Source organism: Callithrix jacchus, chromosome 9 (assembly GCF_049354715.1).
Source record: "Callithrix jacchus isolate 240 chromosome 9, calJac240_pri, whole genome shotgun sequence".
Taxonomy (NCBI): Eukaryota; Metazoa; Chordata; class Mammalia; order Primates; family Cebidae; genus Callithrix; species Callithrix jacchus.
The window spans coordinates 107,177,023-107,203,120 of record NC_133510.1 but is presented as its reverse complement, the minus strand read 5'-3'; the positions used below and the strand labels follow the sequence as shown (position 1 = coordinate 107,203,120).

General features: G+C 41.3%; 1 protein-coding gene and 2 pseudogenes across 1 annotated transcript in view; 1 reads left to right on the top strand and 2 right to left on the bottom strand.

Moving 5' to 3' along the window:
• TXNRD1 (thioredoxin reductase 1) overlaps positions 1-26,098 on the bottom strand; it is a 116,614-nt gene that overhangs the window by 83,343 nt on the left and 7,173 nt on the right. Inside the window, 2 exon segments of the mRNA NM_001256419.1 lie at positions 2,897-2,957; positions 7,854-8,005. Of these exon segments, the coding sequence (NP_001243348.1) occupies positions 2,897-2,957; positions 7,854-8,005 (213 nt within the window).
• Positions 13,786-14,682, bottom strand: LOC144577658 (large ribosomal subunit protein uL6 pseudogene; annotated as a pseudogene).
• Positions 22,859-24,274, top strand: LOC103795403 (protein LSM14 homolog A pseudogene; annotated as a pseudogene).

The following is a 26,098-nucleotide window of genomic DNA, read 5'->3' as shown; positions in this document are numbered from 1 at the left end:
ATGAAAAATCTAGTCTTACACAGAAAAGTAGTTGGAAAAGGAGAAATATAATAGATTTTTCAGTCACCCCACCTCTCCACTGGCAATACACATTTTAAAAGATAAGAATAGGCTGGGCAGGTGGCTCATGCCTGTAATCCCAGCACTTTGGGAAGCCAAGGCAGGGAGATCACAAGGTCAGGAATTCGAGACCAGTCTGGCTGATAGGGTGAAACCCCATCTCTACTAAAAATACAAAAAAAAAAAAAATTAGCCAGGCATGGTGGCACATGCCTGTAATCCCAGCTACTCGGGAGGCTGAGGCAGGAGAATTGCTTGAACCCAGGAGGCAGAGATCGCGAAACTGCATGCACTCCAGCCTGGGCAACAGAGCAAGACTCCTTCTCAAAAAAAAAAAAAAAAAAGATAAGAATCATCTGAAGAATGACAGAGAAAATAAAGAGGACACTTAAGAAAGAGCAAGGGGCCAGGCATGGTGGTTTATGCCTGTAATCTCAGCATTTTGGGAGGTCAAGGTGGGCAGATCACAAGGTCAGGAGTTGGAGACCAGCTTGGCCAATCTGGTTAAACCTTGTCTCTTCTAAAAATACAAAAATTAGCTGGGCATGGTGGCAAGTGCCTGTAGTCCCCAGCTCCTCAGGAGGCTGAAGCAGGAGAATAACCTGAACCCAGGAGGTGGAGGTTGCAGTGGGCCAAGATCATGCCACTGACTCCAGCCTGGGTGACAGAGCCAGACTCTATCTCAGAAAAAAAAAAAGAGCAAGGGAAGTATAACTGGGAAACCACTAGGACAAAAGTCAATTCATATTCCAATGCTTATTTTGTGGGACTGACACATATTAAACCACAGTCTCTTAAACTTCCTTAGCCACTTGTTAACTGTTTTAGAAATAAAACATCTGCCACTTGTTACAAAAAATGCAAATTTTCCAGATTCAGAGAGTAAGTCCTTACAAATCATGCTCCCAAGCACTTAGTGCATCCATCCTGCCCATTTCTTCTGATGTTACCTCCTTTACTTTTCCCACATGTTCATTTGCTTAATCTTATATTCATTTAATATGCTTGTTTGGTTATTGTTCTGATTGGTTATTTTTCCCTAATTCACAGCAAGTTGCAAGTGACTTAAGTTTCCCAGGAAATTTTATTTTTTTATAAAAGGCTACTTTTGGACCCAGAAGAAATTTTAATTATTGAGATTTCCTTTCATACTATGGAGTATTTAGGGGCAAGAGCCTTCCTAAGGAATAGAAGGAATAGAAGGGTCACAGTAGCAGGACAGATAACATGGTATTATGGAAATAACACAGACTTCAGAATTACATAGGCCTGTGTCCAAATACTCAGGAGGCTGAGGCAGAAGAATCGCTTGAACCCAGGAGGTGAAGGCTGCAGTGAGCCAAGATCGTGCCACTGCACACCAGCCTGGGTGAGAGAGAGCAAGACTCTGCCTGTCTCAAAAAAAAAGAAAAGAAAAAAGAAAAAGAAAAAGAATAAAAGAAATGAAACTTATATGCCAATTACTCATATCTCCCAATTGCCATGTATCTTTCTCTGTCTAGTTGAATCCTTTCCTTATATTCCTTTGGAGACTAAACAGAGACTGTTAATGCCCAGAACTCTGCTTCCTGTAAGCTACTAGGTGACATGAAGTTTATCTCTTCTTCCTGATCTGGAGAGGTTTTCCTCTAGAAATGATGGTGCTGGCACTAGCAGATTTTTTTTTTTTTTAAAGACAGAGTCTGACTCTGTCACCCAGGCTGGAGTGCAGTGGCATGGTCTCAGCTCACTACAACCTCCGCCTCTTGGGTTCAAGTGGTTCTCCTGCCTCAGCCTCCCAAATAGCTGGGACTACAGGCGCATGCCATCACACCCGGCTAATTTTTCTGTATTTATAATAGAGGCAGGGTTTCATTATGTCGTTTGAGACCACACTGGTCTCAAACTCCTGACCTTGTGATCCGCCTGCCTTGGCCTCCCAAAGTGCTGGAATTACAGGCATGAGCCACCGCGTTCAGCCAAGCAGATTTTTTTTGTTTGTTTTTCGAAACAAGGTCTTACTAAGTCATCCAGGCTAGAGTGCAGTGGTGCAATCATAGCTCCCTGTAACCTTGAACTCCTTTGCTCAAGCAATCCTTCTGCCTCAGCCTTCTGAGTAGCTAGAACTACAGGCACATGCTACTGCGCCTGGGTGCCTGGCTAATTTTTTATTTTTGTAGAGACAGTGTCTCACTCTGTTGCCCAGGCTGGTCTGAAACTCCTGGCTTCAAGCGATCCTACCACCTTGGCCTCTCAAACTGTTGGGATTAGAGGCGTGAGTCACCAATGGGCCTAGATTAGATTCTTAATAACATTTGTCTGTGAGCCCTTGGGATTTTCTGACTCACAAAAAAAGAGCACCATAGTCTTAGAAAGAAGCTTTCCGTTTACTCCACCAACCTTTCTGTCCCTGGGATTTCCCAGTTGCACTCTTTATGGATCTTTTACCTTTACTGATCTTTGCATGTCCCTGCCACAATTTCTGAATGCCTCTCAATTTATATTTAATTCTAATACTATTTGTATTACTTATCAGAAAGGAGACAAATTTGCAAAAACAAAGTTACTATAAACCAGCAAATACTGTATCTGTAATTAGATTCATGAGTAATAAGAGGGATAATTCCAATAATAGGAAACGCTGGGTAATACCAAGGCTATAAACTAGGTAAAGGCTAAAGGTAAATACAATTAGCTCCAGGGGAGTGCCCTGTCTAAATGACCAAAAAGAGGAATCAGCTAGCAGGTACTCACTAAACAATAAAAACCTCAAGGAAGACAAATTAAAGCCAGACAGAACAAATTAAATAAAATGTACAGTCAGCAGGTATGATTTACATATTAAACAGAAACTTACCTGTTTGATCAAGTTCAAGCACAAAATAAGGAACACACAGAGACTTAAATAACTTCTTTACCTGGAAGAAGTTGAGAAACAAGGAGGAAAATGAAAAATGAGGTTATAATCAACAGGAGAACCTCTTATCCAGCTTTGTTACTTCCTTCCTCAACCAGCCTTCTCCTTTGAAAATTTTCCATTTCACTTTTATGTAACCTACAAGATTCTCCCTGTTGACAGTAATGATATTTAAAAGAGTGTTTGAAGTCTATTGATTCTTTTTTTTTTAATTTTTTTTTTTTTTTTTTTGAGACGGAGTTTCACTGTTGTTACCCAGACTAGAGTGCAATGGCACAATCTTGGCTCACCGCAACCTCTGCCTCCTGGGTTCAGGCAATTCTCCTTCCTCAGCCTCCTGAGTAGCTGGGACTGCAGGCACGCACCACCATGCCCAGCAAATTCTTGTATTTTTAGTAGAGACGGGGTTTCATCTTGTTGACCAGGATGGTCTCGATCTCTTGACCTCATGATCCACCCGCCTCGGCCTCACAAAGTGCTGGGATTATAGGCGTGAGCCACCGCGCCCGGCCTTTTAATTTTTTTTTAAGACAAGGTTTCACCACGTTGATCAGGCTGGTCGTGAACTCCTGAACTCATGATCCACCTGCCTCAGCCTCCCAAAGTGCTGGGATTACAGGCATGAGCCACTGTGCCCGGCGAAGTCTATTGATTCTAATTCAATTGTCAATGATTCATCTGTATCACTTCACAAGATACATTTTATATGTTTAGTGACTCAGTCTACCTCACTATACATACATAGATAGATATAGATATAGATATAGATAGATATAGATATAGATATAGATATAGATATAGATATAGATATAGATATATAGATATATATAGTCTTTGTGGGGTATTTTCCTTTTTGTGGAGAATGGGGTCTCGCTATATTACCCAGGCAGGTCTCGAACTCCTGGTCTCAAGCTATCCTCCCACCTCTGCCTCCCTCAGAGCTGGGATTACAGGCGTAAGCCACAGCATCCGGCCTTATGCTTATCTTTTTGTGTGTGTGTTCTACCTCATTATAAAATGGATATGTTTTAAAAAGCACTGGAACACTTTTTTTTTTTTTTTTTTTGAGATGGAATCTCGATCTGTCACCAGGCTGAAGTGCAGTGGCGCTTTCTCAAATCACTGCAACCTCCACCTCCCAGTTTCAAGCGATTCTCCTGCCTCAGCCTCCTGAGCAGCTGGGATTACAGGCACACGCCACCATGCCCAGCTAATTTTTGTATTTTTAGTAGAGACGGGGTTTCACCATGTTGGCCAGGATGGTCTCGATCTCTTGACCTCGTGATCCACCCGTCTCGGCCTCCCAAAGTTCTGGGATTACAGGCGTGAGCCACCATGCCCAGCTAAGCACTGGAACACTTAATGTTTCCAAAGCATTATGTGGCAAACCTGGGGAAAAATATATTCTTACAATAGTCAAAGTATTATCTATTTTTTGGCTGAGTAACCCTCAACCAATAAATCAGTTACCAAAAAAAAAAGTTTATTATGCTCTGAGACTATTAAATAAAACAAATAAACAAAAAATCATATGCTCATGGTTATAAAAAATAAAATTTTATTTAAAAGTTACTTATGTGACTAGATAGCATTTAAACTACTGACACGAGAGACATTCATGCATAAGACACAGCCTGTCAATAATTTAGGAAAGTTTAGAATCATATTCCTACAATTATACGATAAAATGTAAAAGGCCAGAGTAGCCTGAAGTTCACAGAGATGATCAATGAGGAAAATGTATTCTTCAAAAAAACAAATTGTATTCTTGTCTCATTCTAAACTTAACGACTAAAACAGTAGGCTTCGGCCCGGCGCGGTGGCTCACGCCTATAATCCCAGCACTTTGGGTGGCCGAGGCGGGTGGATCACGAGGTCAAGAGATCGAGACCATCCTGGTCAACAAGGTGAAACCCCGTCTCTACTAAAAATACAAAAAAAAATTAGCTGGGCATGGTGGTGCGCGCCTGTAGTCCCAGCTACTTGGTAGGCTGAGGCAGGAGAATTGCTTGAACCCAGGAGGCAGAGGTTGCCGTGAGCCGAGATCGCACCATTGCACTCCAGCCTGGGTAAGAATAGCGAAACTCCGTCTCAAAAAAAAAAAGAAAAGAAAAGAAAAAAAGAACAATGACAGGTCAAAGAGATCTGGGATTGCAAGAAGCACACGGAGAATCTATCTATCTATCACTAGTAGCAATCCTGACTGCTAGCCCAACTCTTCATTCCAGAACTAGGGCAGGGTTAAAATCAGAATTTCTGTTTATTTACTTATTTTATTTTTAAATTTTTATTTTATTATTATTATTTTGAGATAGAGTCTCGCTCTGTCGCCCAGGCTGTAGTTCAGTGGCACGATCTTGGCTCACTGCCACCTCTGCTTCTTGAATTTTAAATGATTCTCATGCCTCTGCTTCCTGCGTAGCTGGGATTACAAGTGTGCACCACCATGTCTAGCTAATTTTTACAGTTTTAGAAGAGACAGGATTTCACCATGTTGGCCAGCCTGGTGGTCCTGAACTTCTGGCCTCAAGTGATCTGCCTGCCTCAGCCTTCCAAAGTGCTGGAATTACAGGTGTGAGCCACTGTGCCCATATTTATTTATTTTAGAGATAGGGTCACTCTGTTACCCAGGCTAGAGTGCAGTGGCACAATCATTCTCATGTAAGCTGAACTCCTGGGCTCAAGTGATCCTCCCACCTTGGCCTCCTGAGAAGCTAGGACTGCAGGCACATGCAAACCATGATATATATAATATACATATACATATATATATATTTTTTTTTTCATGGAGATTGAGTCTTGTCATGTTGCCCAGACTGGTCTCGAACTCCTGCCTTCAAGTGAACCTCTTGCCTTGGCCTCCCAAACCATTGAGATTGCAGGCATAAGCCACTGTGCCCAGCTCCCAATTCTTTAATAATGTTTGAAAATATGGGTAGAATGACCAAATGCCTGGCACATAGTTGGCACTCAAATGGTAGCTATTAAGCCACTGATAGGATTAATTATACTTAGCATTAAGTCAGGTATTTGTTGACTGCCATCTAATCTTGCCTCAGTACTGACAGGTGAGAAAATTAACCACCTAAGTTTTTATGTCCTGACAGAAAAGGAAAAAATGCCACTAGTTCTTTTCTTTAACAAACACTGATATAGTGTTTACTATGTGTCAGGTATGTTCTAAGGCTTTCATAAATATTAATTTAATCCTAATAACAAACATGTTATAGGTACTATTATTATCCACATTTTACAGATGGGGAAACTGTGGCACAACAGGTAAATAACTAAAGTCATGTGGCTGAGAAATCACAGAGCCAAGATCCACGCTCTGACTTTAGAGTCCAGGCTCTTAACTATTGTTTGGTAACAAAAGAGACTAGACAAGCACATAATTTCAGAACTAAAAAAACCCTCAGTAAGCAACTAGTTCAAGCCCTTCATTTTAAAGATTAAACAAAAAGGAATTTGGGTGGGGGTAGGTCCCCAAAGCAGGTAAGATTGCCAGAGCTAGATAATGAAGCCCCCAGAAGCCAATAATTACATAGCAGATTTCTAATACCCAGCCCTCTTCTAAATTCTCTAACACTGCCTGTCCAGTTATGTAGATTTTAGCATGGGCTCTCTGAGATCATTTTTCTTCTTAGGCCATGTTCTGCCCTCTCAGTTGAGCTAAACCCCCTGGGATGGGACTTGTGTCTTCTACCTCTTTGCAATCCTACTCCCAATGTCCTACATGAAAGGCATCACTATCACATTGATTGGGATGAAGCCAAAGGTGGCATCGATGCAGACTGTGTTCAGGAGAGAGACAAGGATGAAAGGGTCTCCCTACTTCAGTGTTTTTGCTGCCCACCTTCCTTTTTCTTTATTTAGAAAAAAAGTGCACGTGCGCACAGGTGTGCACACATACACACACACAAACACACACAGAGAGAGAAAGGGGAGAGAGAGTTCAAAAAGCCCATAAGCCCAGTTCTACCTAAGGCTTCCAGAATAAAAAGGCTTCTGAATTCAATCTCAAGATCTGGAAAGTAAGTCACAGGCCAGACAAATTGAGAGAAAATTAAACTTGATAATAAATTAACTTTCAGGTGAACCTGGACCGATGGCCAGTTATGTTTACTCTTAAGTCTTACTCCATTGTGTAGGCCTAGAGCTACACTGAGTATAATTTAGAGCTAAACTTCAGTGACATTTTATTTTATTTTTTCTTTTTTTTTTTTTAAGATGGGGTTTCAGCATGTTGGTCAGGCTGGTCTTGAACTCCCAACCTCAGGTGATCCACCCACCTTGGCCTCCAAAGTGCTTGGATTACAGACATGAGCCAGCGAAACTTCAGTGACATTTAAATGCCCTCAACCTTCCTCTGAAGTACCAGCCAGATCAGGTTTGCCTTTTGATTATCACCCTTATTCTGTGGTTAATTCATGGGGGACTAAACCAATCCTCCCAATGGTTGTGACCACTGACCTTTTCTCTCTGATAATCTAACATTAAGAACCAAGTAGGAAACACAGTTTATTCTTTGTGAAGTCATTTTCCCCATAATAAACCACAGCATGAAGAGACATCTATCAAAATTTGGTAGTACCCTAAGCAACCATTCCTTATGAAATATTCCCTACAGACATACCTGAAATCAACTGGTTTGGTAATTCCCCCACCCTAACCTTCCCTGACTTTGACTACCTGAAAACATCTTATACTTGGCATAAGCTCAGAAAGATTACTCAGGCAATATTTTCTTCTTAAGTCCACGTTTTACCATTATTCTGAAGCAAGTTACACCTACATACACTCTTCCTAAAGGTGAAATCCAATTGTTTGCATTTGAGCTCAACAGTCTGTCAAATTCCTACAATTCCATTGAAACCCCTTGAGCTTAGAGTCTTACCTCAGTACAGCGTGTGCATGTGGACCTACTGAAGATGACCACAGAGTGACTGTCTATATAGGCCTGTAGCAGGGCTCTGGGATCTGCAGTGTCCGTGCTGGTGAATGCTGCCGGGTTCTCTGGCAAAGTTTTACTAGGGTGATGATCTTTAGCTAGAAGTAATGGAAGTAAGGATTGTAATTATCAGAAAGGAAAACATGATGATGCATTTTCTAAAATTAGGTTCACTCTAAAAGCCTTACTATTCTAGTCCCACAGGCCAAAATGAGGAATCTGAGGAAGGAAGGACTCTAATGAAGAGTATAGCTTTAGTTCTTTCATCTGACTGGAAACATCTGGCAAATTATTCAATATTCCTGACTCAGCTCACACTCAAGATATGTTCTCAGGGGATCCCGACAAGTAACAAGCCATAATCGGAACATTCCCTGGATGCAGGAGAATAAGTAACAGGTACAAAATACTGAGGTCACATTTTATGCCATCTTTACTCCCAGCCATGGTTTAAATGCAGAGAAGCCAAATGTCAGACAGACATCCCCTTCTCACACAACCCTGCTTACAGACATAGGGGGAGACCACTCAAACCAAGGCTTACACATTTTCTCCCAGGCTGACTCATGGATAAGCAGACACAGGATCTTCAGGCCAGATGCAGCAAGATTGCAGTAAAAAATACTTTCTGCAGATTCTCTGTTTTCTCCCTAGGATTTTGTGCTGGCCCAATCAGGCATCAAAACAAACACAATCCAGCTTAGTGGTGTGTTATCCCCACATGACAGCACTGTCATCCCGGGTGTCATCACCAGTCAAAACCACCAAGAGAGCGTTACCTCCAGCTTATAAAAATGCTTAAGCTAGCCATCTTCTTCAGGGCCCACAATTAACCAAGCTCAGGTCCACCCTTACTACTTGTTCCTTAAGTGATTTCTTCTCATTTCTGCTGATCCAAATAAGCCATTCCATCCTTCTTTAATCTCCTCATCATCTTCATAGCTGATATTTGTATTTATCCAGAACTAGACAGAGGGCGAATGTTTGTATGCCTCCTTTCATTTAATCCTTACAGCAGTATCGTTAGGTGGGTACTGCTACCATCATCCCCATTTTACAAACAAGGAAACAGACTCAGACTTTGTCTAAAAGAAAAATTGACCATAAATGTAAAAGTAGAGCACATACTTTTAACCAGCATGTTATACTATCACTACATGTAGACCGATTTTTTTTTTTTTGAGACGGAGTCTTGCTCTGACACCCAGGCTAGAGTGCAGCAGTGTAATCTCAGCTCACCGCAACTTCCGCCTCCCAGGCTCAAGTGATTCTTTTCCTCAGCCTCCTGAGTAGCTGGGATTACAGGCACCAGCCACTGCACGCGGCTAATTTTTGTATATTTAGTAGAGATGGGGTTTTACCATCTTAGCTAGGCCGATCTTAAACTCCTGACCTCATGATCCACCCACCTCAGCCTCCCGAAGTGCTGGGATTACAGGCATGAGCCACTACGCCCAACCTAAACTGATATTTATTTATTTATTTATTTAGAGACAGAGTCTCGCTCTGTCACCCAGGCTAAAGTGCAGTGATGCGATCTACGCTCACTGCAACCTCGGCCTCTTGCGTTCAAGGGATTCTCCTTTCTCAGCCTCCCAAGTAGCTGGGACTACAGGCGTGTGCCACCACGCCCAGCTAATTTTTGCATTTTTAGTAGCGAAAAGGATTTACTATGTCGGCCGGGATGGTCTCGATTTCTTGACCTCGTGATCCACCTGCCTCAGCCTCCCAAAGTGCTGGGATTATAGGCATGAGCCACCATACTCAGCCCTAGACTGATATTTAAATGGTATTTAATATAATATTAATATTAAATTAACATTAATTTAATAAATAATTTTTATATTTAATAAAATCAGCTAAACCCCCAAAATGTTAGTAATCATTATCTCTAGTAAGCTGGACTTTCACTTTCATCATACTTTTGATACTATGTGTTTTTAAAAAAGATAGTTAATTAAAAAAAATTTTAGGCCAGGCGCGGTGGCTCATGCCTGTAATCCCATACTTTGGGAGGTTGGAAGTTCAAGACCAGCCTGACCAACATGGAGAAACCCCGTCTCTAAAACTACAAAATTAGCTAGGTGTGGTGGCACAGCCTGTAATCCCAGCTACTTGGGAGGCTGAGGTAGGAGAACTGCTTGAACAGAGGTTGCAGTGAGCCAAGATTGTGCCATTGCACTCCAGCCTGGGCAAAAAGAGCAAAACTCCATTTAAAAATAAAATAAAATTTAAATAACCCCTATCATACAATGTCAAGATAGGGTCAACAATCAAAAGACTATTTTATTATATACCAGACAATCAAATGTTACTAATACTTAAAATATAGACAGAAAAGTGAAAAGGAACATAGTAATCTCCTTATCTTTGAGATATAAGTGCTATGATCTGAATACTTCTATACCTCCAAAATTTCTGTGTCAAAATCTTAACTCTCAGAGTGACAGCATTGGAAGGAGGGGCCTTTGGGAGGTGATTAGGAGCCCTCAAGAATGGGATTAGCACAGTTATGAAAGAAACTCCAGAGAGCCCATTTCCCCTTCCACTATGTGAGGACACAGCAAGTCGGTACCTACTGAGAATCAGGAAGTGGGCCCTCACCAGACATGGAATCTACTGGCACCTTGATCTTGGACTTCCCAGGCCACAGAACTGTGAGAAATCGTTTTCTCTTGTTGATAAGCCACCTAGTTTATGTTATTTTGTTATACCAGCCTGAACAGATAGGAAAATGAGAAGTGGGTTCTTCTTAAAGAAAAACTAGCTTGTTGTAATTTCCCTGGGCCAGGCATGCATGGTGGCTCATGACTGCAATCCCAGCACTTTGGGAAGCTGAGGTGGGTGGATCATGAGATCAGGTGTTCAAGACCAGCCTGGCCAATATAGTGAAACAATGTCTCCACTAAAAATACAAAAAATTAGCCAGGCATGGTGGCACACGCCTGTAATACCAGTTACTCAGGAAGCTAAGGCAGGAGAATTGCTTGAACCTGGGAGCCAAGATGGCACCACTGCACTCCAGCCCGGGCTACAGTACGAGTTCCGTCTCAAAAAAAAAGAAAGAAAAGAAAAGAGAAAAACTATAATCTGTGCCAATTAATTATAGGATCCCAAAAGAGCAACAGGACTTATTTGTTGCAGAGTATACCACATCAGTCTATACCTACAGTATCTGCTTTCCATAAGTGGGAGAGGCCTCTCAACCCCTATTTGCATCTGAATAACCAAGACTTACTAGGTCTTATCCTTATCCTTAACCTACTGAATCAGATTTGCAGGGCATGGGCCCAAGCAAGCATATTTGTGTGTGTGGCCAAGTGCCATGGCTCATGCCTGTAATTCCAGCACTTTGGGAGGCCAAGGCAGGTGGGTCACATGAGGTCAGGAGTTTGAGACAAGCCTGACCAACATGGTGAAACCCCATCTCTACTTAAAATACTAAAATTAGCTGGGCATTTTCCTAGCTACTTGGGAGGCTGAGGCAGAAGAATCACTTGAACCCAGGAGGTGGAGGTTGTAGTGAGCTGAGATCATGCCACTGCACTCCAGCCTGGGCAACAGAGCGAGACACTGTCTCCGAAAAATAAACATATTTGTGTGTGTAAATATGTATATATGTCCACACACATCTATGCATATATTTAAAATGTTCCCTGGTAGCTCTAATGCATACTCTTAATTAAGGACTACTGGACTAGGCCGGGTGCGGTGGCTCACGAGGTCAAGAGATCGAGACCATCCTGGTCAACGAGGTGAAACCCCGTCTCTACTAAAAATACAAAAATTAGCTGGGCATGGTGGTGCACACCTGTAGTCCCAGCTACTCGGGAGGCTGAGGCAGGAGAATTGCTTGAACCCAGAAGGCGGAGGTTGCGGTGAGCCAAGATCGTGCCATGGCACTCCAGTCTGGGTAACAACAGCAAAACTCCGTCTCAAAAAAAAAAAAAAGTACTACTGGACTAAAGCAACATGACACATGACTATAACCTCATCAATGACACTTCAAAATTTTAAAATTAAACTCTAGTTCTCATTTGCTTTTCTCCATTTTTCTTATTTTAAAAGCAATGTAGAAGTAAACATTCCTTGTGGTAACATCTCAAAGAATGAGAATCACAGAATGTTAGCTTGGGAGAGACATTTGGGGTCACTAGGCCAACTGTGTTCTTTCTACTGATGGATGAGGAAACTGAGGTCCAGGCAGGTAATTAATTGGCATCAGCGTCAGAGCTGTCACACAAGCCGCCTGATTCCATAACGCCTTACTGACTCCTTCGATTTCATGGCATGACTGACTCTAAAAGCAGGTGATAATTCCTTACATAACATCTATGCCAAGAGCACCACCCAACTATTAGGCTCAGATGTTTGCCAAGACACAGAACACAGAAGGCCATCACAAGGAAAGGAATAACTTCTGTGATTAAGAAGAACTGCTGTCTTACTGGGGAAGAGACTGTTTACCAAAAATAAAATGTACAAATAGATGGAAAGATAAATAAATAAATCATAAGAGGTTAGCCACTACCTGTAATCAAAATCATCAGAATTTTTCCTTAAATTCTGTCTCTAACAAAAAAAGGCAAATAAAATTTTGTTTGTCATTTGCTAATAATTTTCCCCCTCAATTTTGAAACAAAATTTGAAGCAGCATTCAAAGACAAATGTTAAGTAAATGTCGCAAAAACAGCACAGAACCAGGTAGTCAGAAAAACACAGATAAAACTGTTATTATAAGTTGCTTCCAATCTGCCCCAATTTTTTTTTTTTGCCTAAGATCAATTCCTAATATTTGGATCCATGAAGTACTTACTGTCCACTTGTAAAAACTGAAACTAAAGAGTAATAATAAAATGGGCTCCCTACTTGTATTTGTAAAAGTAAGCAGAGGTCAATAAAAGAGATTAGATAGCCTAAAAAGAGACAAATACAGAATCATTTATCATTTTTAAAAAGCCATCACGTGGCCAAGCGTGGTGGCTCATGCCTGTAATCCCAGCACATTGGGAGGCCAAGGTCGGTGGATCACGAGGTCAGGAGATTGAGACCATCCTGGCCAACATGGTGAAACCCCATCTCTACTAAAAATACAAAAATTAGCTGGGTATGGTGGCACATGCCTGTAACCCCAGCTACTTGGGAGGCTGAGGCAGGAGAATGGCTTGAACCCAGGAGGTAGAAGTTGCAGTGAACTGAGATCGCACCACTGCACTCCAGCCTGGAGACAGAGTGAGCCTCCCTCTCAAAAAACAAAAAAGCCATCACAAAGCAATAAAATGTACTTTCAAAATAGTATGGTAATGATGATTTGATAATTTGGGGAAAAGTTTTTTCACTTTCTTATTATACAGCATATTAAATGGAATCTTTTCTATATCTCTAGTGAGGTAATAACTTATCAAACTTAGAAGTAAATACAATAATAATAATAGTTTTTTGTTTTTTTTTCACTCCAAAATCAATAGGTCTGTTATTGCATCATTTAAATATCACAAGTAGGTCGTAGGAATCATCCAGCATCTTGTTTCTATAGCTGGACAACTCTTAGATCTTATTCATCAGCCTGCTGAATAGTTCCTCTTTCTTTCTTTTCTTTCTTCTTTCTTTCTTTCTTTCTTTCTTTCTTTCTTTCTTTCTTTCTTTCTTTCTTTCTTTCTTTCTTTCTTTCTTCTCTCTCTCTCTCTCTCTCTCTCTCTCTCTCTCTCTCTCTCTTTCTTTCTTTCTTTCTTTCTTTCTTTCTTTCTCTCTCTCTCTCTCTCTCTCTCTCTCTCTCTCTCTCTCTCTCTCTTTCTTTCTTTTTTGAGATGGAGTCTCATTCTGTCACCCAGGCTAGAGTGCAGTGGTGCAGTCTCAGCTCATTGCAACCTCTGGTTACTAGGTTCAAGCAATTCTCCTGCCCCAACCTCCCAAGTAGCTGGGATTACAGCGGCTGCCACCACGCCTGGCTAATTTTTGTATTTTTTAGTAGAGACGGGGTTTCACCATTTTAGTCAGTCTGTTCTCAAACTCCAGTCCTCAGGTGATCCTCCTGCCTCGGCCTCCCAAAATGCTGGGATTATAGGTGTGAGCCACTGCGTCTGGCCTAGTTCCTTTTGCAGAGACATAGATACCATCTGAACATTTCCTGATATCCTTGTTTTTAACTGTTGTGGCTTGCTGAATCGAAGCCACTGAATATGAAACAAGCTGCATGTCATTTCTTTCAAGGATCAATTCAGCTTTCTGGGCTTGAGATGCTGAACAAGCAACACCTGGCCTCATCTAAACCCTGTGGATGTATTTTTCACCCAAGAAATTTCAGATTTCAACAAAAGATCCATTCTCCTAGATAAGGACACTGATGGGGAAGTGAACATACACAGATCTCATCTTGTAATGGAAGCCCAGGGTAACACCCTTGTAACATCCTTCTGTGCATGACTACAGATAGTCCAAATGGTAGCCAGCTCCTTTCTGTTACCCTGCCGTTTGTCAACCTGGAGCCTCTTTTTTTTCTTTCCAAGATTGAGTTTTTTCTACATTGATGTGGTTGAAGTCTCTCTATAGGGTTCCTCTAGGGCCCTTCACAATAACTGTGTGTCCCTTCAGAGTAATGTCAACATTTTCTGGAATGTCAACAGTGTGATTGCTGAGAATGATCTTCATTTTTACAATAGATGCAGCAAAGAAAGATAATAATAGTTTTGTGTAAGGTAAAAAAGCAGCATCCGTAAAATACTTACAGGGAAAAAGCAATAAAACAACAAAAAGAACTCTAGCAAGTCGGCAAGAAAACAACAGGACCACAAATGATAAAATGAATAAAAAACAAAAACAGGCTGGGTGTGTGGTTCACGCCTGTAATCCCAGCACTTTGGGAGGCTGAGGTGAGTGGATTATGAGGTCAGGAGTTTGAGATCAGCCTGGCCAACATAGTGAAACCTCATCTTTACTAAAAATACATAAAAATTAGCAAGGTGTGGTGGTGCATGCCCATAATCCCAGCTACTTGGGAGGCTGAGGCAGCAGAATTGCTTGAACCCAGGAGGCGGAAGTTGCAGTGAGCCAAGATTGTGCCATTGCACTCCAGCCCAGGCAACAGGACGAGATCTCCATCTCAAAAAAGAAAAAAAAAGAACAGAAACAGCCAACTCACAGAAAGAAAATAGGCAAAGGAAATAGAATAAAAGTTTCTATTTATTTTAATTTCATAATGAGAAATGCAGATTCAAGTGACTGAATGTCATTTCTTACATATAAAAAAATAAAAACTCCCAGTGCTGACAAATGTACACTGAAGTGAGTCCACGGATATAGGGTGTGTAACACAAGCTAATACTATTCTTTTGGAAGACAATTTGACAGTGAAAAACCACTGAAAAGGCCATACTATTTTTTCTTTTGAGACAAGGTCTCACTCTATCAACCAGGCGGAGTGCAGTGACTGAATCTCGACTCACTGCAACCTCCTGAGATGCCATATGTTTTAATTCAGTATTCTTATTTGCGATGATTTAACTTTTAAAATAAAAATCTAAAATAATGAAAACATTTATTCATAAGAAAAACCCCTACCTCCTAGCCTTTTCTTAGAAAAAGCTTTCAGTAGTTTTTATTAACATAGCTATTATCACCTAAAGGGGAATATTCCCTTTTAATAAAAGTTCTATAGCATTACAACCAATCATGTTACCTTCTGTACAACACAATTGAACAAAATAGGCCACTGACCTACCTATACTCACCATTCCCTCCTCCCAAACATGTCCCTTACCTTTCTAGATACAGGGACAAAGTTATACGTTGCCTCAGCTTTCTCACTCCCAAGGCTAAGCTGCAAAGAGGTTCTATCCCTGCCCTACAACATACACCCCTTTCTCTTCCCTATCTTCAATCCCTTCTTTTTATTTAATTAATACCAACAATTTCATTATAACATCATTAGCTATTGCAAAAAATTAGAAACAACAAATGTCTGACATTAGAGGAATGGCTAAATTACAGTAGCTCTCTTGTTCTAAGCTTATTAAATGGCTGCATACTATTCAAGATTCAAAATAACGTGGAAATAGTTTGACACAATGTTAATTTTTTAAAAAACCTAGAATACCAAATCCTATGTATGATAGTTTTACAATGATGACATATAGGAATCCTGAAAAGGAACGTGCAAAATGGCCACATTAGTTACATTGGTGAGACGGAATTATCCATGACTTTTCCCTTCCTGTAGTTCCCAAACTTAAAAAAAAAGTTACATACCAGCCTATCACATTTGTTCTTGTCTCTCTGACTTCACTAAACAGAGAAATTCATTCAAATCTTTGTATTATTGGGGAGATAAAGCAAGATATTTGAACTGTGAGATTACTGAAGGGAAACATTTCCATCCAGGACACTCTGCCTTGAGAAAGAGGTTCCCATCTACATACTATTAATATGTGCTTGTACCTGCCAAAACTACTGACTCTCCATGACTACCACCACCTGAAAGTCTGCAGAGAGCCAGGTTTTGAGTGTCTCTCAGTCTGCACATTGTTTAGAGAACTATAGAACTGATGCGTATCTCTTTGGAGAAACCTTGATCAGCCACTTAGCTGTGGGAAGAAGCTCTAGTTTGACAATAGGAACATCACAGTACACAAGGAATGCAAAGTAACTGGGGCAACTGGAAAACAGGCAGTATGAAATTTGGAAAGTACAGGTCAATAAAGTCACCCTCCTCTTTTGAATCATCCCCAAGTGGCATTTCACGGGAAACCAGGACAACAAATGAACTTCAAAGCAGAGAAACAAGGGGGAGACCAGGCGCAGTGGCTCGTGCATGTAACCCCAGCACTTTAGGAGGCCAAGGTGGGTGGATCACCTGAGGTCAGGAGTTCGAGACCAGCCTGGCCAACATGGTGAAACTCCATCTCTATTAAAAAAAAAAAAAAAGAAAGAAAGAAATAAAGAAAGAAAAAGAAACAAGGGTGTAAGCAAAGAGGAGCTTGGCAGATGAAAGCACATGACAAGGCTGAACACAGACTAAAACTGCCACGTGTTAGGACTTGAGTTTTCGCCATTAATAAGCAACACGATCACTTCAAGTGTGATGATAAAATTTTTACAGCACCTTACTCTGCCTGCTGTCATCACTTTCTGGTTTATAGGTCTGTCACACACACATTTTTACTGGCTGCCTGTGGTTAAAAGCAGCTGAAGTGCAAGTCAGAAGAAATCAGATCCCCAAACCTCTTAACAAAACTTCTTATTCAGTTCAAGTGCAAAGACTTTTGCAAACACACCACCACTCTCAGAAGATTCCTTTTAACAAAGTAATAATTATTAAAATAGTTTATTCAACCCACAAGACATACAAATATTACTCTTGGGTCTGAAAAGAACCCATCAAGTAAAGAAGTTACTCCACAAAAGGTGTAAGAGTCAGGAAGCTTAAATGCCCATTATACTGTCTAAAAATCAAATGAACACAAGAAGATACTTTATGTGTTTCTGAAAGTCTGTAGGGTAAGAAACAAGTTGGAAAAATAAAACAGAAGCCTTTGTGGGAACACAAAAAAGGAAGATGAAAGACTCCTTAAAAGGACATGATAATGAATTTCTCATGCTGAAACTAATAATAAGTACATCTTAGTTATTAGTATTATTTATTTACCAGACTGAAATAAACCCCGAGGAAGGTTTCTTTAGCCTTAAAAGATTTTTTAGTTTTCACAAGGAAATTGTCATATGAAGGACTTAAGTGCTATAAAAAGGACTACAGGCCAGGCGCAGTGGCTCATGCCTGTAATCCCAGCACATTGGGAGGCAGAGGCAGGTGGATCATGAGGTCAGGAGTTCAAGACCAGCCTGGTCAAGATGGTGAAACCCTGCCTCTACTGAAAATACAAAAAGTAGCTGGGCGCAGTGGCAGGTGCCTATAATCCCAGCTACTCAGGAGGCTGAGGCAGGAGAATCACTTGAACCCAGGAGGTGGAGGTTGCAATGAGCCGAGATCACACCACTGCACTCCAGCCTGGGCAACAGAGTGAGACTTCATCTCAAAAAAAATAAAAAATAAAAAAGGACTACAATATCCTGGTTATAGCTCTGGTGCTTGCACCTCCTTCAAAGGGGTCTTATTTGAAGCCTAAGATTAAACCTTAGTTATGTTGGGATCTTAACCAAGCATTCCCATTTGCCTCACTCCACAGTTGTATTCTAATATGATTATATGCCATGTTCAGGACTCAGTGGCTGTGTGAGCCTGAGAATACACATTTGAAAGGAACTCTCTCTTCCACAGAGGACCAGTTTATGGAATGGTTCATGATTAGAGAAACTACACCAGAAGTCCAAGTATGCTGCCACTGCAACTAGACTCTGCGTGTGAGGTGGGAGGGAGTGAGGGTTAGTCTTGGTTTACTGGATCACTCAGCCCCAGGGGTCTCCTGACAGGGTTGGGCTCTACCACAGGGAACGTGGAAGAGTAACTGAAGGACCAAATGGAAGAAGGAAACATACACCTTCCTTTCACCTAGTTGTAAATTTAATATTGATACTGTTAATAAGATAAGAAAATCATTTTAAAAGCAATGCAACAGAGCTTTTAAAAAATCATTAGTATAGGCCACTCACAGTTGCTCGTACTGGTAATCCCAGCACTTTGGGAGGCCAAGGCTGGAGTATCAAGAGGTCAGGAGTTTGAGGTCAGCCTGGCCAAGATGATGAAACCCTGTCTCTACTAAAAATACAAAAATTAGCCAGGCATGGTGGCCCACACCTGTAGTCCCAGCTACTTAGGAGGCTGAGGCAAGAGAAACACTTGAACCCAGGAGGTGGAGGTTGCAGTGAGTCAGGATTGCACCACTGCACTCCAGCGTGGGCAACAGAGCAAGACTCCGTCTCAAAAAAAAAAAACAACAATCATTGAGTATAAAAAATAAAACATGTTGGCCAGCGTGGTGGCTTATGCCTGTAATCCCAGCACTTTGGAAGGCGGAGATGGGCAAATCAACTGAGGTCAGGAGTTCAAGACCAGCCTGGAGGCTGAGACTCAAGAATTGCTTGAACTCAGGAAGTGGAGATTGCAGTGAGCTGAGATCTCGCTGTTGCACTCCAGCCTGGTTGACAAGAGCGAAACTCTGTCTCAAAAATAAATAAGTAAATAAATAAATAAGTAAAGGATGTTAAATGAAAAAATAAAATGTTAAAGTTTTTCTTCGTATATCACCTTTTAAAAATGACTTAAGATATCAGGCTTTTCGCTGAGCATGGTGGCTCAGGCCAGTAATCCCAACTGGGAGGCTGAGGAAGGAGGTTCACTTGAGCCCAGGAGTTCAAGATCAGCCTGGGCAACATAGTGAGATCTCATCTCTACAAAAAAATTAAAATAGGCTGGGCATGGTGGCTCACATCTGTAATCCTAGCACTTTGGGAGGCCAAGGCGGGCAGATCATGAGGTTAGGAGATGGAGACTATCCTGGCTAAAACGGTAAAACCCTGTCTCTACTGAAAAAAACAAAAAATTAATTAGGGGGTGGTGGCACATGCCTGTAGTCCCAGCTACTCAGGAGGCTGAGGCAGGAGAATCACTTGAACCTGGGAGGCAAAGATTGCAGTGAGCCAAGATTGCGCCACTGCACTCCAGCCTGGACGACAGAATGAGACTCTGTCTCAAATAAATAAATAAATAAATAAATAAAAGTAAAATTAAAGAAATCAAATTTTTCTCATCTGTGAGAGAACTACCATTGGCTTAATTATGCCCTCTGGACTTCATTTTTTAAAAATGTCCTTATCATATGCAAAATATATTCATGACTTCAATTTTTTTATCCTGATATAAGAGAGGTGCCTGCCACCATGCCCAGCTAACTTTTGTATTTTTAATAGAGTCAGAGTTTCACCATGTTGGCCAGGCTGGTCTGGAACTCCTGACCTCAAGTGATCTGCCCACCTCGGCCTCCCAAAGTGCTGGAATTACAGGTGTGAGCCACTGCGCCCAGCCATTACATTGTATTTCAACAGATTTAATCCCAAAGTTTAAGAGAAAACTGAAGAAAGCAACTTAGAACACTCTGATTCAGTAACATTTTCTGTTTCTCACACACACCTATGAGCAGAATATCAGGAGGACAATAAAATTTAATAAAAGATACCCTACCAATCTATACAATCTTGTCCATCAAATACAAGGGGAGAGGCCATTTTCAAAGTTATTTTATGAGGCCTGTATTATCCTGTCACCCAAACTAGACAATGATAGTACAAGAAAGGGAAACTGTAAATCAATATCCCTCATAGGCAAAGATGCAAAATTATTCAACAAAATCATGGCAAATTGCATCCAGCAATATAAAAAAAGAATAATAATATTCCACAAATTAGTGGGGTTTTCTTGGGAATGCAAAGCTGGTTCACATTAACACCGCTAAAAAAATCAATTATATGCTAAAGAATTAGATACCCTACATGAAATGAACAAATTCTTAGAAAGACGATTACCCAAACTGAGTCTAGAAGAGATCAGGCTTGCTGCAATAGTTCACACCTGTAATTCTAGCACTTTGGGAGGCCAAGGTAGATAGATCACCTGATACTAGGAGTTGGAGACCAGCCTCGCCAACAAGGCGAAACCCCCATCTCTACTAAAAATACAAAAATTAGCCAGGTGTGGTGGCATATACCTGTAATCCCAGCTATTTGGGACATATACCTGTAATCCCAGCTATTTGGGAGGCTGAGGCATGAGAATTGCTTGAGCCTAGGGGAAAATAAAAAAAAAAAAAAGAAATGAAAAGCTAAACAGACCTATAATCTTGAATAGACAAGAGATTGAATTCGTAATAAAAATCTTCCCACAAAGAAAAGCCCAGGATCAGATGATTTCGCTGATAAATTCTTCCAAAAGTCCAAAACAGAATTATCACTAATTTTTACACTCTTCCCAAAAACAGAAGAGGAGGGGATACTTTCCAACTCATTCTATGAAATCAATATTACCCTGATTCCAAAACCAGAGGACATCACATGAAAAGAAAGCCACAAACCAATGCCCTTTTTAAATATAGACAAGAAAAATTATCCACAAAACATTAACAAAACAAATACAGCAATATATAAAAGTATTATACACCATGACTGAGTGGAGCTTATCCCAAGATAAGCCTTGCACAGGTTGATTAAACACATGAGAATAAAACAATTCAATACATCATATTAATAAAGAATGAAAACCACATGATCATTTCAATAGATGCAGGAAAAACATGTGACAGACTAACAGTTTTTCATGATAAAAACACTAAACAAACTAGTAATAGAAGGAAATTTTCTACCTGATAAAGGCCATTTATGAAAAACCCACAACTAACATCTTTTTTTTTTTTTTTTCTTTTTTTTTTTTTTAGTTGAAGAGTCACTCTTGTTGCCCAGGATGGAGTGCCATGGCGCAATCTTGGCTCACTGCAACCTCCACCTCCCAGGTTCAAGCAATTCTCCTGCCTCAGCCTCCCAAGTAGCTGGGATCACAGGCAAGCACCAACATGCCCGGCTAATTTTGTATTTTTGGTAGAAGCGGGGTTTCTCCATGTTGGTCAGGCTGGTCTCGAACTCCACACCTCAGGTGATCCACCTGCCTCAGCCTCCCAAAGTGCTGGGATTACAGGCATGAGCCATTGCGCCTGGCCAACTAACATCATTCTTAATGGTGAAAAACTGAATACTTTTCCCATCAGATAAGGAACAGACAAAGATGTCTGCTCTTGCTACTTTTAGTCAGTTGTAATGGAAAGTCTAATCAGGGCAATTATATAAGGAAATTAAAAGTCATCCAAGTTGGAAAGAAAGAAGTAAGACTATCTTACTTCTCCTATGTAGAAAATCCTAAGGAATAGGATACACACATACACGCCCTCAAAAAACTACAAAACATTGTTGAAAGACATTAAGGAACTTAATATTGTTAAGTTGGCAATAGTCCCCTAATTGATCTAAAGATTCAGTGTAATCCCTATCAAAATCCCAGCTGTCATTTGTAGAAATTAACAAGCTGATCCATAAATTTATAAGGAAATCTAAGGGACCCAAAATCGCCCAAACAAATCTGAAAATGAACAAAGTAGAAGAACTCATACTTTCTAATTTAAAAACTTACCACAAAGCAATGCACAATCTCAGCTCACTGCAACCTCCACCTCCCAGATTCAAGTGATTCTCCCATCGCAGCCTCCAGAGTAGTTGGGATTATAGGTGTGCGCCACCACACCTGGCTAATTTTTGCATCTTTAGTAGAGACAGGGTTTCATCATGTTGGCCAGGTTGATCTCAAACTCCTGACTTCAGGTGATCCACCTGCCTTGGCCTCCCAAAGTGCTGGTATTATAGGCATCAGCTACTGTGCCCAGCCTATTCTTGCTTCTCTGTCTAAATGGGTAATAAATTATCTTCAGCTTGCAACCCTCTGGAATGCACTCTGAAACACTTTAACTCCCTTAACCTCAGAACTTTAAGGAAAGCAACTCTTTTTTTTTTTTTTTAAAGGAGTTGCACTCTGTTGCCCAGGCTGGAGGACAGCACAGCTCATTTTCCATTTTTTTTTTTTTCCTAAATGGAGTCTTGCTCTGTTGCCTAGGCAGGAAGACAGTACAACTCATTTTCTCTTGCACTGGGCATGGCATTTCTACCAAACCTTTGCAAACATTGTAAGATCAATCCAGCTCTTTTAACAACCATATCAGGCAGGTCCAGGGAAAGTAGTTCCCCAAAATTGAAAAAGTAACTTTCAGGGAAATAATCTGAGGATCTCCCTTATTTGGGGCCCCTTCAAGTTTCCTTCTCATTGCAGAACCTTAGGCAAGTAAAGGGAGACTTAGGCCAATTTTCTGATGACCCTGATAGGTATAAAGAAGCTTCCTGGCCACTGCCACCATGCTGCAGCTTGAGGACAAGAGGCTGGGGGAGGGTAGTGGAGCCAGTGCCACCATGTTGGGTCTGAAGGGGCTGCTGTAGGCACCAATGGAACAAGCAGGCGTGTGGAGTGGACAACAGTAGAATGAGATCTGCCTCTCTGTGAGCAGCCCAGAGCAGCAGTGGCAGTGCCATGAGTGAGGGCAGCCCTTACATCAGCAGCAAGATCAGCCTTATCTCCAAAATGGAAATCGGCTACGAGGGCATCCTCTACACCACTGACACCAAAAACCCCACTGTAGCCCTCGCCAGAGTTTAATCCTTTGGTATAGAAGACAGACTAACAGATCTTCTGAAACCACCTTGAGATGAAGTCTTTGAATATGTTATATATTCCATGGAAGTGACATTAGAGACCTCACTGTGAACCACCAAAACCAGTGTTCTTTGCCTCAAGACCCAGCTATCATTCATTCCTCTCTAGGCTCATCAACTTCTTCATTCCAGTCCATGGGTTCTTATGGGCCTTTTAGCAGGATGCTCACATACAGTCAGGTTAGTCCAAGTTCCTTGGTTGGGCAGCACTTTGGTGCTGCTGGTAATGCTAGAAGCTCTTTGACGTTCTTTGGAACAGAAACATCAAACAGTGATAACTCACCCCAAAGTAGGGTGTTGGGTTTTGCTTTTACACAGGATATAAGATCTCTAAAAAATGCAGTTATGTTAAGGTCATTCAAGCCCTCAGTTAGACTCTTTGGGAAAAGCCCAACCACGTAACCAGCAGTGCAGACCACCTTGGCCCATTTACCTGCTCCAGCACTTGTTGGGAGAAGGAGTCCTGTATCAGCCAGGCCTTTGCCATCTACCAGCTAAAAAGCAATAGAGAATCAAGACCACAGGTGAGCTGAAGTACACAAAGTTTCAAAGCCAGAAAATGAGCAACTATGAAATGATAGCAAGAGACAAGTAGCTCCAGGGGCTCCTTCAGCACCAAGGAGAGGACATGCAGGTCATTAGGGTGGTAGAGGAAGATCTCGTATTCCGCGAGATGGGCCAACAAAATTTGAGAAAGACTTTGAAAGTACAAATGCACAATTCAACAAGGAAGAGACTGACAGAGAGTTTCATAATAAACTTAGAAGAAGATAAATTGAGAAACAGGAGAAGCCTGTAAATGGTGAAGATAAAGGCGACTCAGGAGTTGATACCCAAAACAGTGAAAGAAATGCTGATAAAGAAGATCCACTTGGACCTAACTGCTATTATGACAAAACGAAATCCTTCTTTGATAATATTTCTTGTGATGACAATAGTGAACGGAGACCAACCTGGGCTCCTCCCAAAGTTGGTTCTGCCTACTCCTAGGGATGGGGAAGGACAGCTTGGGGACTGACCTATGGGGAAGGGAACCCAGAAGCCTGATATGCCAGGAAGAGGGTAAAAACTTCTCACTAGTTGGGCTTTTGGCTTCTCTCTCCATGTGCAAACCAGTAAAAGGGATAATAAGGATCATTGTTTATATTCTTTGTAAATGTATAATTAATGAAAAAGGATTTGTGAGGCTGGTTAAGCCACAGAAAATCTGGTGTGCTTTGCATGCCTTTCTGTATGGTTCTGTCAAAGAAATGGTAACTTAGGTCAGGATGCAGGCCCAGGATCCCATAAGCCTGCTGTTTGAGTCAACCCAACAAAACAGTAATCCCAGCACTTTGGGAGGCCAAGGTGGGCAGATCACTTGAGGTCAGGAGTTCAAGACCAGCCTGCCAACATGGCGAAACACCATCTTTATTTAAAAACAAAAACAAAACCAAAAAATAGTCAGTAACAAACTTGGCTACAGGCCTCCATCTTGTTTCATGTCTTTGGGAACATAACCTGTAACCACGTGGCAATATTTTGTTTTAGTCCCCACCATTTTACAATGGTGGCTGTCTTCTTGTGCTAAGTCAGTTCCTAGGTGAGGGCAACAAAATCAGGTCAGCCAGTTTGTGGATCCCAGTGGTGCCATCTGATCCATCAAGGCTAGGGTTTACAAAATATCTTAAGCACTAATCTTGAGAGCAGTTTAGAGAGAGTCAAAATCTTGTAGCCTCCAGCTGCATTTCTTCTGGGCCACGGTTTCCAATCTTACCGCTAGTTCCTTGGTCTGCTCCCCAAGCAAGAGGTAAGTATATCTTGGGAAGTGACTGTTAACATCTTTGTTTGATGGGCAAGGACAGCTTGGGGCTGAAAACAAAATGGAGTTGTTTGGGTCAGATCACTTTCACTGTCTCTGTCACAATTTTGCAATGACAGTTTCAAAAGCTTCCTATCAATCCTTTGAAAATACCTTGTACACTTGCCATTAAGTCATAAACTAATTAAGGCTCACTGGTTTCCCCTATGAGGTTATTTCTTATCAAGTTCAAAAGCCAAAAATCTTAACTGCTTGGCATGGTTAAAGTTGAGTAACGAGGAATTTTAAAGGATTTTTTTTTTTTTTTAGATGGAGTCTCCCTCTGTTGCCCAGGCTGGAGTGCAGTGGTGTCACCTCAGCTCACTGCAACCTCCACCTCCTGGGTTCAAGCAATTCTTCTGCCTCAGCCTCCCGAGTAGCTGGGACTACAGGCACACACCACTACATCCGGCTAAGTTTTTAGTAGAGATGGGGTTTCACCATGTTGGCCAGGCTGGTTTCGAACTTCTGACCTCATGTGATCCACCAGCCTCAGCCTCCCAAAGTGTTGGGATTACCAGTGTAAAAAGAAGTTATACAGTTAGTAAGCATATGAAAAGATGCTCCACATCATTATTCATCAGGGTAATGCAAATCAAAGCATAGTAAGATACCACTTCATACCACTAAGGTGGCTAGAATAAAAAAGATAGACAATAACTAGTGTTAACAAGGATGTGGGAAATTTGGAGCTCTAACACATTGCTGGCAGAAATGTAAAATAGTGTAGACACTTTGGGAAACAGAAATTCCTCAAAAAGGTAAACATGGCTGGATACAGTGGCTTAAGCCTGTAATCCCAGCACTTTGGGAGGTTGAGGCTGGTGGATCATGAGGTCAGGAGATCGAGATCATCCTGGACAATACGGTGAAATCCCAACTCTACTAAAAACATGAAAATTAGCTGGGTGTGGTGGCATGTGCCTGTAATCCCAGCTACTCAGGAGGCTGAGGCAGGAGAATCACTTGAACCCAGGAGGCAGAGGCTGTGGTGAGCTGAGATTGTGCCACTGCATTTCAGCCTGGGCAACAGAGTGACACTCTGTCTCAAAAAAAAAAAAAAGTTAAACATATAGTTACCACATGGCCCAATAATTCTATT